This window comes from Camponotus vicinus, unplaced genomic scaffold, assembly GCF_025532165.1.
Source record: "Camponotus vicinus isolate PSW18456_S1 unplaced genomic scaffold, iyCamVici1.0 SCAF_10, whole genome shotgun sequence".
In the NCBI taxonomy this organism is placed as follows: domain Eukaryota; kingdom Metazoa; phylum Arthropoda; class Insecta; order Hymenoptera; family Formicidae; genus Camponotus; species Camponotus vicinus.
In genome coordinates this window covers 9,754,991-9,770,177 of record NW_028141946.1, presented here as the reverse complement: position 1 = coordinate 9,770,177, position 15,187 = coordinate 9,754,991, and the positions used below count along the sequence as shown (strand labels likewise).

Below are 15,187 nucleotides of genomic sequence, written 5' to 3'. Positions count from 1 at the left end.
TATTTGATTCAGACAAATCTTAAACTTTATATTTTAGCAACATAAATAAAAAATAAACGTTTTAGAGAAACTAAACATTATGATTATTTGATTAAAATATCGGAATAATATATAATAATAAGAAATGACATAATAAAAAATTCCTTATATTTAATCTTTATTTAATTTCATATAAAGAAATAAAATATGAATATAAAGGAAAATAAACAACGAAACATTAATTAAAATATTTTTGTACCACAAAACATGAATACTTTATAAATCATAGAATCCACCCATTATCTCTTATGGCGTTTTCGAGTGGTCGGGTCAAACCCGACCGCTCGAAAACGCCATTAATATTTTTCTCACTTTTCGATCAGAATGTATGGTTACATTCTTCAGAAGAATGGCTATGATTGGTTAATGACGTCTAGTAAACTACCCCGGGTCGGTCAAACCCGACCATTCGAAAACGTTAGGGTGCAGTCCCACGTAGAAGAAAAGCGGAACGGAAAAGAAGTGTAGTGGGGGTAACCAATCAGAACGTTTTCTCCAAAAGACATCATACCTAGCGTTCTCGTATGTATGTACATACCTAGCATATCTAGTCTTTCTTATTCATAAATAAAATTTATAAATTTATTTTTATATAAAATAATAATGTCATCGGTAAATTTTTTTATTATAATATAAAATATATGTGTGTATGTGTTTTATTTTCAGATATATATATTAAATTTTGTAACAATTTATTACACTTAACATTAAATTAGGTGAAAATATATTATTCTGAATAAAATATTTGTTACAATATAAAATGTAATTTTATCATTGTTTCATATAAATAGTTTAGTTTAATTTTATATTTTCACAAAATATAAAAACATAACAAAATTACACTAAAATAATATATTTCTCTTGTTAAATTTATATTATTATAAAGTTCTTTATTCCATTCCGCTTTTATATGACTGGGTTCCCCATGGAATATATTTTACGCAAAAACAGAAAAAATTCTAACCTAAAATTTACAATAATTCTGAATTAGCTTTGTTTTTTCGTAAATTATATTCCATTGGAATTTTCCATTTATTATAAAAAGATATTTTTTTACAAAATTGATTATTCTTGTTAACTATAATTCATAAAAAATAATTTTTTACTCTTACTTATTTCCGCTTTTTCCGGTACATGGGGAACCCGGTTATTTAAAATCAGAACAGATATGTCTTTTGGAGAAACGTTCTGATTGGTTACCCCCACTATACTTCTTTTCCGTTCCGCTTTTTCTTCTACGTGGGACTGCACCCTCATATGACAATCGTGTTCATGAAATATCGCCCCAATCGGTCGTGTGTGTCGGCCTTAAAGGTACCTTGAAAGTTTCCCGCCGAAACAGGTTTTCGCGACACGACATACTTGTTGATTTTGCAATTTCGTTTGAGCTTTCAATTTAAAATATAAATATAAATTTATAAATATTCGCACGTGACATGGAAGGCTTTGACGATCCAGGAGTGTTCTTCTCGGATAATTTTGCGATAGACGAGGCTAATGAAAATCGCGTAAATCTCCAACACTCAAAGAAGAAGTTTAAGGAATTCATTCGACAGTTTCACGAGGGTAACTTCAACTATAAATATCGGTGGGTGAAATATTTCAGATTATTAAATTAATTATTTAATTTTTAGTTCATTCTTTTTATATCTTGTATTTGTCTTTTTATATCTTGTCTGATTGATTCTTTTGGTCTAATGCATTTGATTTGCATTTTTCTGATCTTTCCATGATTTTTTTGGTCTTAATGCATTTGATTTGTTGTGATCAGGGATACTCTAAAACGTAATTACAATCTTGGTCAATACTGGCTAGAGATTAATTTGGAAGATCTGGCAGCTTTTGACGAGTCCCTCGCAGAGAAAATTCAAAAGCTTCCAACAGAGTATTTGTCGATTCTAGAGGAGGCTGCAAAAGATGTTGCGGATGAACTTACAACACCTCGGCCTGAAGGTGAAGAGAAAGTGGAAGATATTCAGGTGTTGCTGTGCTCGGATGCTCATCCAAGCTCCCTGAGAGGAATGAAGGTAATATTATATATGAAATTCAATTCACAGAAAATATAAATTTTCTGCTATAAATTTAAACAAAAAGTCAAATTACATATACGAATATATTTAGCAGTTTAAAATATAAAGCATTTGGTTAAATATAATTACACAGCTACACTTTACTATTGCAGCCAGATATTGTTTCCAAACTTGTTAAGGTTCCTGGTATAATTGTTTCTGCATCTGGTATCAGAGCAAAGGCAACAAAAATTGCAATACAATGTCGCTCTTGTAAAGTTACTCAAGTCAACATTTCTATCAAGCCAGGTTTGGAAGGATATGCATTACCTAGAAAGTGTTCTACGTAAGCAGCATTCTTTTCTCTTTCTCACAAAGTATTTTACTATTTGTTTGTTACACATTTTTATATTATAAATTTTTATCTATTTCTTACTAGGGAACAAGCAGGTCGACCAAGATGTCCTTTAGATCCTTTCTTTATAATGCCAGATAAATGCCGTTGTGTGGACTTTCAAGTATTAAAGCTTCAAGAATTACCTGATCATATACCACAGGGTGAAATGCCTAGGCATTTGCAATTATATTGCGATCGGTATTTATGCGATAGAGTTGTGCCTGGTAATCGAGTTTTGATTCTTGGGATATATTCCATTAAAAAGGTGTCTAAAACAGGCGGCAAAAGTGCAGGCAGAGAAAAGACATTAGTAGGCGTTCGAGCCCCATATATTCGAGTTCTTGGTATCTCTGTAGATGGAGAAAATACAAATATTGGTAATATAATACCGGCATAATACTATAAATCTAAAAAACAAGACATTTTCATAAAAAATATAGAAATGTCGTCTTTCTTAACACAGGAACTCAGCCACCTGTATCATCTGAAGAAGAAGATCTTTTCACCCGTTTAGCAGCAGATCCTAATCTATATGAGAGAATTGCAAAGAGCATAGCTCCTAGTATTTTTGGTGCAATAGATATCAAAAAAGCTATCGCATGTTTATTATTTGGTGGATCCAGGAAACTGATGCCAGATGGCTTATGTAGGAGAGGTGATATCAATGTCTTGATGTTAGGTGATCCAGGTACTGCCAAATCGCAGTTATTGAAATTTGTAGAAAAAGTCGCCCCTATAGCTGTTTATACATCGGGAAAGGGTAGCTCAGCGGCTGGTTTGACCGCATCCGTATCGAGGGATCCAGTAACTGTAAGCATTCTTGTTAAGAAATAACTTTCTAATACGACAAATCACATTCTAATATAGTGGGAAATATCATTGCTTTCAGAGAAATTTTGTCATGGAAGGTGGTGCAATGGTGCTCGCAGATGGTGGAGTTGTTTGCATAGACGAGTTCGATAAAATGAAGGAGGACGATAGAGTGGCGATACACGAGGCTATGGAGCAACAAACGATCTCTATAGCAAAAGCGGGGATAACGACGACTCTGAATACGCGTTGTTCTGTATTAGCGGCAGCAAATTCAGTCTTTGGCCGTTGGGACGATATAAAAGGAGAAGAGAACATAGATTTCATGCCAACGATATTGTCACGTTTCGATACGATATTCATTGTTAAAGATGAACACGAACAGAACAAGGACATAACTCTGGCCAAACACGTTATGAATATTCATTGCAACGCTGGTCAGATCACAGAACAATCAGTAGAGGGAGAGATACCTGTACACATTCTTAAAAAATACATTAATTATTGCAGAATGTAAGTTTACCTTATCATTTTTTAATCATACAAGCGTAAATTTCATACATAGTGTAATACATGTATCCCTATTATTATTATTATTTTTTTTTTCAATAGGCGTTGTGGTCCAAGACTCAGCGCAGAGGCAGCAGAAAAATTGAAAAATCGTTATGTAATGATGCGAGCTGGTACAAGAGAACATGAGAAAGATTCTGAGAAAAGATTGTCTATACCTATAACAGTCCGGCAGCTTGAGGCTATTATCCGAATTTCCGAAGCCCTAGCCAAAATGCAGATGCAACTCTTTGCTACTGAACTTCACGTAAACGAAGCTTTAAGGCTCTTCCAAGTGTCTACATTAGAAGCAGCAATGTCTGGATCATTAGCAGGTATGCTACAAATTGACAAAATCAAAAGAAAACGTAATAATAGGTGCTTTCCATAGGTCTTTAACATGAATGTTGAAGAAAGACAGAAGTGAGATTTATCTGAGTTTTGATGTAAATGGAAAGCACCTATTATGTTAACATATTCAGATTTAAATAAAAAGTATTGCTTTACTTTCTTTTTTCTCTTGAGTTATATATTTAGAGTTATACAGGGTGTAACAAAAAGGAACAATCCGAATTATCTCGAAAAATATGAGTTGTACAAAAAAATGTTTCAGATAAAAGTTGTAGGGCTCGAAATTATCTATTGATCTTAAGTTTGATCTTGGATAGCCAAGGTCAGAACAAGGTCATCTTAAATTTTTTAAATGGAACCCTCTATTTTTTATTACATATTCTTGCAGTTTATCTCGAGAGCTTTCCAAAACACTATAATTCTTCTAAAACACTAATTAAGTTATTTCTCATTAAGTACTTTCCGAGTTATGAGGCTTGAAATAATTTCTTAATTTTACATAAACCATAAAATATCTAGTAAAATATTAATTTTTCTATTATCTTACCTTAATATTTTTATGTACAAAATAATGAGAGGAATCAATTGGTGTAAAGAAAACACATAATTGTTTCGAAGAAAAAATATGTAATATGCAATGAACAACCATATATTTTTTCTTAAGAACAACTATGTTTTTTATATGAAATTAAGAAATTATTTCGAGTCTCATAACTCGAAAAGTACTCGAAAAAATACTTTATTATAGTGTTTTGGAAAGCTCTCGAGATAAGCTATAAGAATAAGCAAAAAAAAAATAGGGGATTTCGTTTAAAAAATTAAAGGTGACCTTCATGTGACCTTCAAACGATTTTCTAAGGGCAAACTGATAAGATCAGTAAATAGATCATTTCAGGCCCTACAACTTTTATCTGAAACATTTTTTTGTACAATTCATATTTTTCGAGACAATCCGGTGTCCCGATCTTTTTGTTACACCCTGTATAATAAAAATATAGATATTTGAATAATTTATAGTTTATATATTTCAAATATGTAATAACTTATTTGACGTGATACATATAGCTCAAAGAAAATACAATATAAATACTCTGCTTATATAAATGTTATTTATATTACACATGTAGGAGCAGAAGGATTTACCTCAGAAGAGGATCATGAAATATTGTCGCGCATCGAAAAGCAACTGAAAAGCAGATTTCCTATTGGACATCAAGTATCTGAACAAAATATAGTGAAAGATTTTCTTAAACAATCATTTCCAGAACGGGCTATTTACAAAGTCATACATACAATGATACGCCGCGGTGAACTGCAACATCGTTTGCAACGTAAAATGTTGTACAGATTGCATTGAAAAAAAAAACGTCTCTAATTTATATACGTATAATGTTGTGCTTTTGTTGCGAATGTTATATAATTCTTTTTCAACTATTTTATTAAAAAACTAATAATTCGTATATTAATTTACAATTACGGAAGTTCGTTTTTAAATGGATAATGTGGATGATCTTGAATTCTGAAACAAATAATATAATTGTTATATACATTTATATATAGTTATGCAAAATTAAAAATGATCATTTATATTTTTTTTTTCAAATCACAAATTTTTTAAAAAACTGAAAGTTTTATATGGTTAATATATTATATTACCATTACACCAATGTGCATCTAAGTACTATATAAATATGATTTTTATATGTATTATAGAATATTTGGATTCTCTTTTTAAATACATTTGATAAATAAGTTAAAATAATATCCATATTCTAACTTACCCTTTAAAAAATAAGAAGTTAAAAATTCTTCCATTAGTATCTTTATCTAAAGTACTCAAGGCTTTCATATCATCCTCTGTTAAGGCAAAATCAAATAAATCTATATTCGACTTGATTCTTTCGGGAGACGAGCTCTTGGGAATAATTACAATGTCCAGTTGCAGTAAATAACGTAATAAGACTTGCGCTGTTGTCTTTTTATGTCTCGCGGCGATATCTTTTACAACCGGATGGTTTAATAAGTCGGGTGATTTTTCTAAAGTATATTTATATTTTGTTTCAAAGTGCGTCTTTGCAGCTGGAGAGCCCAATGGACTGTAACCCGTTATAACAATATTATATTTTTTGCATAAATCTCGAATCGATTTTTGCTGCATATACGCGTGTAACTCCACCTAACAAACCGTATTTTTTTAAATTCATTTAATAGATTATTCAATAGAAATTTTATATAGATGTAAAATTTATGACTTACCTGTAGATTACTTGGTTTAATCTGTGCGTTTTCCCAAATAGTCGAAATTTGCTCTTCATTAAAATTGCTCAAACCTATGGATCTAGTTCGACCCGATTTAACTTGCTTTTCCATTTCCTGCAATATAATCTCGATCTTTCAGAGATTTCTTTATAATGTAATAATATCTTAGATAATTCATCTTAGATACACCCACCTTCCATACTGAAACAGGATCTGTATCAAAGTCTAGTACATAACTTCCATCTTCATGAGTTGCTGCACCACCCGTCTTTTCGTCAAACTTAAATGCAAATGGCAAATGAATAAGATACATATCTAAGTAATCCAATCCGAGTTTCTCCAATGACATCTTGATGAATTTTTCTACGTCGGATGGTCGATTGCCAAAATGGGGCAACTGAAAGCATTAGATAGAAGGCAACTTTCAAAGTTAAACCGATTGCGCTTAAAGCAAAATACGACCAGCGTTGTAATATTTAGTTGTAAAATCGCGATTGTATTGAATTCTCGCCGCGATACGTTACCTTCGTCGTGATAAAAAGTTCCTTCCTAGTACCACCTTTTTCAAACCATTTTTTTAAAGCTTGGCCAATTGCCTCTTCATTATTATAATTTGTTGCTGTATCGATATGCCTGTAGCCACATTCCAGAGCGGTGCTCACAGCTGTCTCGATTTCTTCCGGTTTAGCCTGGAAAAAAATACATAATAATTAATTTAATAATAATATAAAAAATATATAATTAATGAGGCATCATTATTTCTTCACACTCTGATATTATACCTGCCATGTCCCCAATCCCACTGTCGGCATATCGTAACCGGATAGTAATCGTATAGAACGCATACTTGTTAAGATTCTCTTCTCGATATTCTATAGAATAATACATAGATTGGTATTAAATGTATTAAAGTAACATATTGTTATTTAGAGATAACTCTGCGATACCGTGCTGATCTTCCTTGATTAAGTTTAGATGTCAGAAAGAAATGTGTTACTCTTGGATAGGCCGTTTTCTAAAATTAGAATAGTATTCTCTAGCAGAAACACACGCATGTCTCTAAGATCCACGCGCATCGTTGTTATATATAGTATCACAAAGTTGTATTGATTAAAAGAGGGTAATGGATACGGGTAATAGTGGATTTAAATAAGCAACGTGCTCACGTCATTCATTGAGTAAAAAAAGATGCGATAAATATGAGAGAATAATATACCTAAAATAATATAATTTTAGAAATGCTATTAATATGCCTAAAATAATATAATTTTAGAAATGCTATCTCCTGTATTATAGATTGTATAATTGCAATTAAATAATTCAAACTGATATATGAATACGTCTCGTCCAATATCTCGTTCAATTTTCAAAATTTATTTTCCCAAGACTGATATTTAAAACAATGAACTAAAACAAACGACGTCATCAAATTGAATATTGAAAATATGACGATAAAATATATCTGTAAAATATATAATTTGTAAATATATGTTCGTAGGTTCATAACACATGTGAAGTATATAATCATATTTATCTTCAATCATTCTTCATATACATAAAGAATAAAAAAAAAAAATTATACTCCAATATCTCGTATTTCTTATATTTTCATCGTATAATAGCGCTGAAATAAAAATAATATATCGTGTTGTTGCGATAAACAGCTGTCTTCTTTGACCTTTGAATTGAAATCTGCATTATAAGTCGTTGTACATTCCAATTATAAGACAAAATTTTACTCATTAAACGTTTTTTTATTCAACGTTTTACACTTAGAAATATATATAATGCAGTACAAAAAATGCTTAATATTATCTAGTCTTACATTGATAACATACATCCAATCATTCAATGGTTTCACATGATTATGAAAAAATATATTTTTCGATTTCGATAATATCACTTATAAGAGGGCCATGTATGCACTATCTATTATACTATATAATATCTCTACAGGCTTTGATTTTTCATTCCGTAATTCCTTCATTTCCTCACATATCTGTTTAATGTATTTCTTATGTCGTGGATGTCTGTAAAAATATACATGTTTGTTTATAATATGTAAGATTTTATGCACACCCTCTGTTAATACAATGTTTATATTTCAATAATTCACTCTATTGATACAATGTTTATATTTTAATAATTCAATAATATATAGAATAAATATAGGTAATATTTTATACTCACTTATCTATAACGATTTGAATGCTCTTTTGAAATATCTGTTCTTCCTCGTCAATTTCCAGAAAACTGATGATTGTTCTTATAACAGACATTTCCAAAAAAACTGCAAAAATTTCTACAGGAATTTTATGCGATATTCTTTGCAAGTAGGATGACATTTGTGCTAATATGGTATTTTTAAAATTTCTTCTACCACTTCCGGATAGCTTATCGCGCTCGGAGAGGATAAAATTAATATTAGCATTGACCGGATTACTCTGCACTATCGATACATCATTCGCGCTCACTTTACTTTCAGATCTATTTAATATCGGTAATGCGATTTCCGACTGTCGTTGTAAATACTCGATAATGTCCTGTATGGTGTTCCATTTCTTCTCTTGGAATCGATCTCTCTCCCACGTTTGCACCTTTAATGTACCGTTTCTTAATAATACTATATGACTTATAGAGTTTTCTCGACAGTACTCTAATATTTCTTCCATAGTACATAGATCCAGTATCGTTACTTTCAATCCTAATGACCAGATTTCTCGTAATATATTAATCATCTCCTTTTCTCTTCTCCCCTCGCTTCCTGGACTGCTCTCGCAACATACAGCCACATCGATGCCGCATTTACTCTCACCATTCAGATTCTCGCATGCTTCGGTAACAACGGATACCAATTTATCTAATGATATGCTGATACCGGCGCCGTATTGCTTCGTTTCCTTACTTGCCATTCCGGTGCGTTCCAAGACCTTTCTGAATGACATCAGCATCTTGTCGTATCGACCACCCGCGGCTATGATATCCTGACCACCTCGTTTTCGTCTATGTTTTAATTCGCAAGTTATCTGATATATCACACCGCTGTATTGTTGTACATTATACGTTAATAAAGGTACGACGGTAATAGGCCACTGTAACACAAGATATAAATTTTTATCAATCATAGCAAATTACGTAAATGTATAAACATGCATATATTAATATGTGTGTGGATATTAACCTTAACACCTAAACCTTCTACATTAGATATTACAGCCTCTATATCTTTCAGGCCCTCTTTAGCTAAACCCGCGACGTCCCCTTTTCTTTTCGTTATTGTCCTCAAGACACTGGAGATCTTCGCAACGGAATTTTCCGTTTCGAGTAAATTGAAAAGCGTTTCCATAGCTTGATCGGTAAGGCACAAGCTTATCAAGTGCGTTTGGACCTGGAATTTCGTTAACTTTCCATCGCGAGCATCCTGCAGTATGGAATATATATCCTGATACTTGTCCTTCTCGACGCCGCAATACATCAGTACGGCTTGCAACAGTGATGTGTGATTCAAACGCACAATGAAATTATATTCCCGGATCTGCGGTAATTCGTTAAAGATCTCCCATATAATGAAAATCAGTTCAGCCTCGGTCATTAAATTGTCTATAGGACTAATGATATCAAAAGCGCATTCATACAATTCCCTTGGATGAAATCCTCGAGCCTACAATAATTTGCAATTATTCATGTGTACGTTTCATTATTTTTATCTCATAAAATGCATTTTTTTAGATATCGAGTTTCAATCTCTCTCTCATGTTCAAAGAAACTATTTATAAAATTTACATACCTTTTTATCTCTGAAGACACGTTCGACAGCATATCTTCGAATATGCGAAATATTATTCCACACAATGTACCGGGCGAAAGGAGTACGAAGATCATGAGGTATGGAAACGATGCTACCGGTGCGCGTCATCAGTTTTACGCTGTGCTCAGTAAAGTTGGAATGCTGTACGGACTTGGGCATTAACAACGGAGTTGTGAGACATATTCCACCATGCTTTTGAAATATCTCGACGATTTTTTGCTTCACGTTTTCCTGCAGAACTTGCTTTTTTGAGGAAAGAACGCTTGGCATTCCCCTAGCGGGCAAATTCATGTCATAAGTAATATCCTCGGCTGGCGTAACATCTTGCGTGAAACATGATGCCACTAAATATTTGTATGCTTTACTTTGACTATTAGACAATGTATGGCGCACCATCTCTTGCAATTCCGTCTCTTCCAACTGAGGTGGCGGCAAGTATGGGGAAGAGAGCAATTCTTGGGCAGTGGGACGTTGACTTGGATCGTGATTCAGCAGCCAGCTGACGAGAATAAAAAGCTTAACTACGTCTTTTCATTGATAATTGAGGACAATTTGTTTACTCTTATTAAAAATTTAATCTTTTACCGTATAATATGAACTTGATGTGGCATATCTGTCTCCACTATGTCGGAAGGAAAGACGATCTCTTTGGAGCGCAAATTTAATAAAACCTTTACGCGTTCCATTCCGGTGGTTAACGGCTTGTACGTCATTTCAAAAAAGATAATTCCCAAACTATAGATATCCACTTTTTGATTGTAGATTGCTTTGGCAGTTTTCGCAGAAAGTTCAGGAGCTACATATAAAGCTGTACCAACTTGACCAGTAAGAGATCCCAATTCTTCTACATCAAAACTTCCACCTAAAGATATAAATTATATAAGATATATACAATTGATTAATTTAACATTAATATTGTATACAGACACTTGTACCTTTCTCAAATTGTGACTCTTTATCAGCATCAATGGTCTGAACTAACGTCGACAATATATTAGTCGTGGCTAATCCAAAGTCTCCTATCTTGACATGATCGTTACTATCGAGAAAGATGTTTACGGGTTTCAAATCTCTATGTATCATACCCTGCTGATGAATATGCGCTAAACCTTCTACAATCTCTCGAAATAATCTCCAGACGCGTTCTTCGTCTTCGTATAAATCGTTATCTATGGCAGTTCTTAATGTGCTTTTCTCACAAAATTCCATTTGTATGTACATGAATTGTATTTCTTTTACATCTTCACTAGCAGATTCAATGTCTTTAGCATCATTTTTTGAAACATCCGGCGTTATTGCAGACTTTTGTGATATACCATCTCTCTCAAATTCAATGCTATCGGAAGACTCAATACATAAAAAGGTTCGCATTCTACAAAAAACACATTTTCATTAATTTTTTTTTAAACTAAATTTTTTCTGCATAGTATTGTTTTTCTAAATACAAATCATACAAAACATAATAGAATCAATAAGCTAAATATTAATCAAAATATTAATTATAGAATTTTTTTCCTTGACATCTAGAAAAAAAGTTATCTTACAAAAAGGTGCAATGTTCTTCGCTATCAGAATCAGTCGAGGTATCGCTATTATCATCATCACTATCAGCACCATTTGCTCGAGATTCGTACGATATATTCCATTCAACTTCACGTAAAGGTGGGGCAAATTTTTCTATTTCATCACTTTCCAATTGCTAAAAATTCAGATTACAAATTTATACATCACAATATTATTAATTTAATTATATTTTTAATAAATTTGAATTTTTTAAATAAATTCAGCTATAAAATAAAATATTGTTAAAACCTTTACTTACAAAAGTAATGTTACGTCATGAATAATGTACTTACATTGACTATGTCTACCTTGTCTTGTGTAGTGGCCGTCCTATCAGAAGATGTGGTAATTGGTGTAAACTGATGCCTGACAGAATCATCCAAAGTAGCACTTTCGATCCATGAATTGTAATAACGTACGACATTCTCATGATTCATTCTAGAGAGCAATTTCACTTCGCGTGTAATCTTCTTATTCAATTGTTTATTTTTCGGATTCAGTTTTATTCGTTTGATAGCATAGATTCCACCGTCTAATTTATTTCGTACCTTTAAGACGTCGCCAAAGGCTCCTTTTCCCAGCCACTTTAAAACTTCAAATTCGTTTTGTATTCGCGATTGTCCGTCCATCGATGGCAAATGCAATTGAATATCGTTATCTGGTTCTTCTGGCTCTAAATCTTTCTCTTTCTCATTATGAATCGGCATTAAGGGCGATAAACCTCGTTCTAATGGCGTTCTTATAAAACTATGTTGATATAATTGTTCTGCGGACCAACGCATTCTTTCGTCGTCGATAAGACATTTTGAAATAAAATCTCTCAAATGAAGCTGAAAAAAAAATTATCTCAAATTATTTCAAATACACATCTCAATGTTGTCACTATTATACATATATTACACAAAGAAAATCTACCTGTGAGATTTCTGCTAGATCTATTTCTTCTCCAGATATAATAGTTCCCTTTAACAACGAAAGCAGTAAGATTCCAAATCTGTATATGTCTGCCTTCTTGCCTCCTCGGCCTTGAATTGTTGGAAAATCGTGTTCAGTCTTTGCTAAGGAGTTTGAATGATACATGTCTGATAATCTCTTATCTAAAGAGTAATCGGATAATCTTACAACACCCATGCGATCTATATAAACACTGGTGTCGCGTAAATCCTTGTGTACCACATTATTTTCGTGGAGATATCGTAACGCATCGAGAACACCATTTGCTAGATACCTCAATGTATCAACGTCAATTGGAACATTTGCCATCAAAAAAACCGAGCATGTGGTTCCAACCTACTTTTACACACAATTGAGAAAATTCTTATAATTTCATGAAATATATATATGTGTACATATTATTACAAAATAAAATATATGTATATTTTTACATACCACAAATTCTTGTAGTATATAAATTATTATACTGTTGTTATTTTGTATGTACTTCATATTCAAATAATGTACAAGATTCGGATGATGCAGTTTGTACAAATGATTGAGTTCTTGTTCCAAACTGGCAATTTGTTTCATGGCATGATGTATATCAATAGCCTCTTGAATAGAATCGCATCCATTTGACACTGTGCATTTTAACGTCCACTCGGTGATAGCTAATAATTCTCCAGTGGTCATATCTACACCAGCGTAAACCACAGAACCTTTCGCACTATGACCCAAGCATTTTCCTCGATGTACTTGCCTCTCGCCTTTATTACTGTCAAAATGCATGAGTTTGGTACCCCTGTGTTCGCATAATGATCCTTCGGAACTTTCCGACGTGCTAACGCATCTGCGTCTAAAACGGTTTGTCCCTTTCTCGTGCGGAGACGATGGGATGGATCTAAAGACAGTGTCGGAGTCTGTGACCAATCGAATTGTTTCTTTTCGATTACGCATCTCAGCTTTCAGAGCTTCCTGACGTTTTTGTATGGCATCTTGCAGGACCTGGTGATAAAATAAAATAATTAAGACTTTGTAATATGTATACATCAATATACACATACATATACAGAAATATAAATTTAAACCTGTCTTTCTTTATCTTCTTTCATTTGTTTTTCCTGCATTTCATACTGTATCCTTTCCTGACGTCTTGATACCATTTCTTCATAAAAACTACTATAACCTGGCTTATTATGCTCATGCAAATATTTTTGAACATGCTGACTGAATTCAAAGACCATAACTTCACCCTTTAATTTTTCCGCCAAGTTCTCAAGCTCCGATGATAAAACTGCCACTTGTTGATGAGACAAACCCCTGCTATCTTGCAGTTGAATAGTTGGTACTCTAAATATCATAAGTAAATTATATATATGAATAACAAGATATAAATTCTTTTACTTAGATGTATCAATATAAAACTTACTCATCAGGATATTTGTCGCTGCATATAACATGTAAATCTACTTGCGCATAAATTTCTGCTGGTCCAGACATACCTTTCTGTGGTGTCAAGGTAACAACAATGTCCAGGGGTTGCCATTTTTTTTTATTCTTGTTCTTTCTCAAGTCACGTAATTCATCACCAAAAATGGACTGTCATAAACAATAGCACAGAGTCGTAATTAAAAGACAACATAATTTGAAATTCAATACATAATTTGAAAAAAATATCAATAAATATATCAATACCTTCAAAACTTCTAATTCATTTTGCTGTCGATCTTTACAAGATTCAATATGAGACATCTTGCAATGTTGCTATTCACCCATTTTATGCAGATTAGTAAGTTTCAGAATCTAACGGAGGAATCTGAAAAGAATCCCATATTTAATCTCATATAACATTTTAGTACATTGTATATCTCATAAATGAGAGTGACATAAAGCGGGATTAATTGGCGCGATTAATTGAGGACGTACAATCTTTAGATATATACATTTCGACAAACGCACGTGTAAAAAAATGCGCAAATGGATAAAATCAAGAAACTGTTTCATCACCTGAATTCATCACGTGCAACTACATCGTGGTACGCACGTTTGCTTCAAAATAAGTTTTTTCTCGTGCCTCGAGTTTGACTAGCTCTCTGATCTACAAATCAAACATATACAATCGCATTTGATTTTTCGCACATCGATATAATAGTATGCATGCACATACATACGTACACACAGTGCAATAAAATAACATCTATATACAACCTGATACGGCGAGTATTTAGATACGATGCGATTATGAGTTTTCTATCGTCCAATCAGAGCGAAGGATCTTTTGCCCCCACAATCGTGATTGACCACGTCGCCCAATTGGCCATTCAAAATGGGACTCTCTGATTGGACGATCGTTGCTGGTTACCCTAGGCACAGATCGATATAATTGGCTGTGGCTCTATACGACAGCCAATCGGAAATTTTATCGTATAAATGGCTGCGTTCAGCAGGAAAAGCTGCTTTGCAACT

General features: G+C 33.0%; 3 protein-coding genes across 11 annotated transcripts; 1 reads left to right on the top strand and 2 right to left on the bottom strand.

The window, feature by feature from the left end:
• Positions 1 to 1,126: 1,126 nt before the first annotated feature.
• Positions 1,127 to 7,802, bottom strand: LOC145959987 (aldo-keto reductase family 1 member A1). 9 transcript variants are annotated; one of them, XR_014435244.1, is made up of 12 exons: positions 7,362 to 7,630; positions 7,197 to 7,286; positions 6,939 to 7,103; positions 6,608 to 6,811; positions 6,412 to 6,528; positions 5,937 to 6,331; positions 5,449 to 5,674; positions 5,299 to 5,375; positions 3,984 to 4,144; positions 2,485 to 2,795; positions 2,199 to 2,378; positions 1,127 to 2,051 (listed from the first exon to the last, which is right to left on the bottom strand). XR_014435244.1 is itself a non-coding variant. In XM_083079215.1 (8 exons), the coding sequence occupies exons 3-8, from the start codon at positions 7,257 to 7,259 to the stop codon at positions 5,629 to 5,631; spliced, it is 990 nt and encodes a 329-aa protein (XP_082935341.1). In that variant the 5' UTR covers positions 7,260 to 7,286; positions 7,362 to 7,429; positions 7,631 to 7,801; the 3' UTR covers positions 5,163 to 5,628. The 9 variants fall into 9 exon arrangements, 3 of the variants coding, with proteins under 3 accessions (XP_082935341.1, XP_082935342.1, XP_082935340.1); XR_014435245.1 differs by having other exon boundaries at positions 3,984 to 4,103; XR_014435241.1 differs by having other exon boundaries at positions 5,299 to 5,674.
• On the top strand, positions 1,278 to 7,844 carry LOC145959985 (DNA replication licensing factor Mcm5). Its single transcript, XM_083079212.1, has 8 exons — positions 1,278 to 1,627; positions 1,811 to 2,066; positions 2,222 to 2,394; positions 2,488 to 2,822; positions 2,909 to 3,255; positions 3,335 to 3,768; positions 3,868 to 4,139; positions 5,283 to 7,844. The coding sequence occupies exons 1-8, from the start codon at positions 1,476 to 1,478 to the stop codon at positions 5,510 to 5,512; spliced, it is 2,199 nt and encodes a 732-aa protein (XP_082935338.1). The 5' UTR covers positions 1,278 to 1,475; the 3' UTR covers positions 5,513 to 7,844.
• Positions 7,845 to 8,147: 303 nt separating this feature from the next.
• Positions 8,148 to 14,928, bottom strand: Gcn2 (eukaryotic translation initiation factor 2 alpha kinase Gcn2). Its single transcript, XM_083079203.1, has 14 exons — positions 14,729 to 14,928; positions 14,417 to 14,537; positions 14,151 to 14,320; positions 13,810 to 14,071; positions 13,175 to 13,726; positions 12,701 to 13,075; positions 12,079 to 12,615; positions 11,767 to 11,921; positions 11,158 to 11,594; positions 10,808 to 11,084; positions 10,202 to 10,721; positions 9,596 to 10,075; positions 8,605 to 9,506; positions 8,148 to 8,444 (listed from the first exon to the last, which is right to left on the bottom strand). The coding sequence occupies exons 2-14, from the start codon at positions 14,471 to 14,473 to the stop codon at positions 8,318 to 8,320; spliced, it is 4,851 nt and encodes a 1,616-aa protein (XP_082935329.1). The 5' UTR covers positions 14,474 to 14,537; positions 14,729 to 14,928; the 3' UTR covers positions 8,148 to 8,317.
• Positions 14,929 to 15,187: the final 259 nt, after the last annotated feature.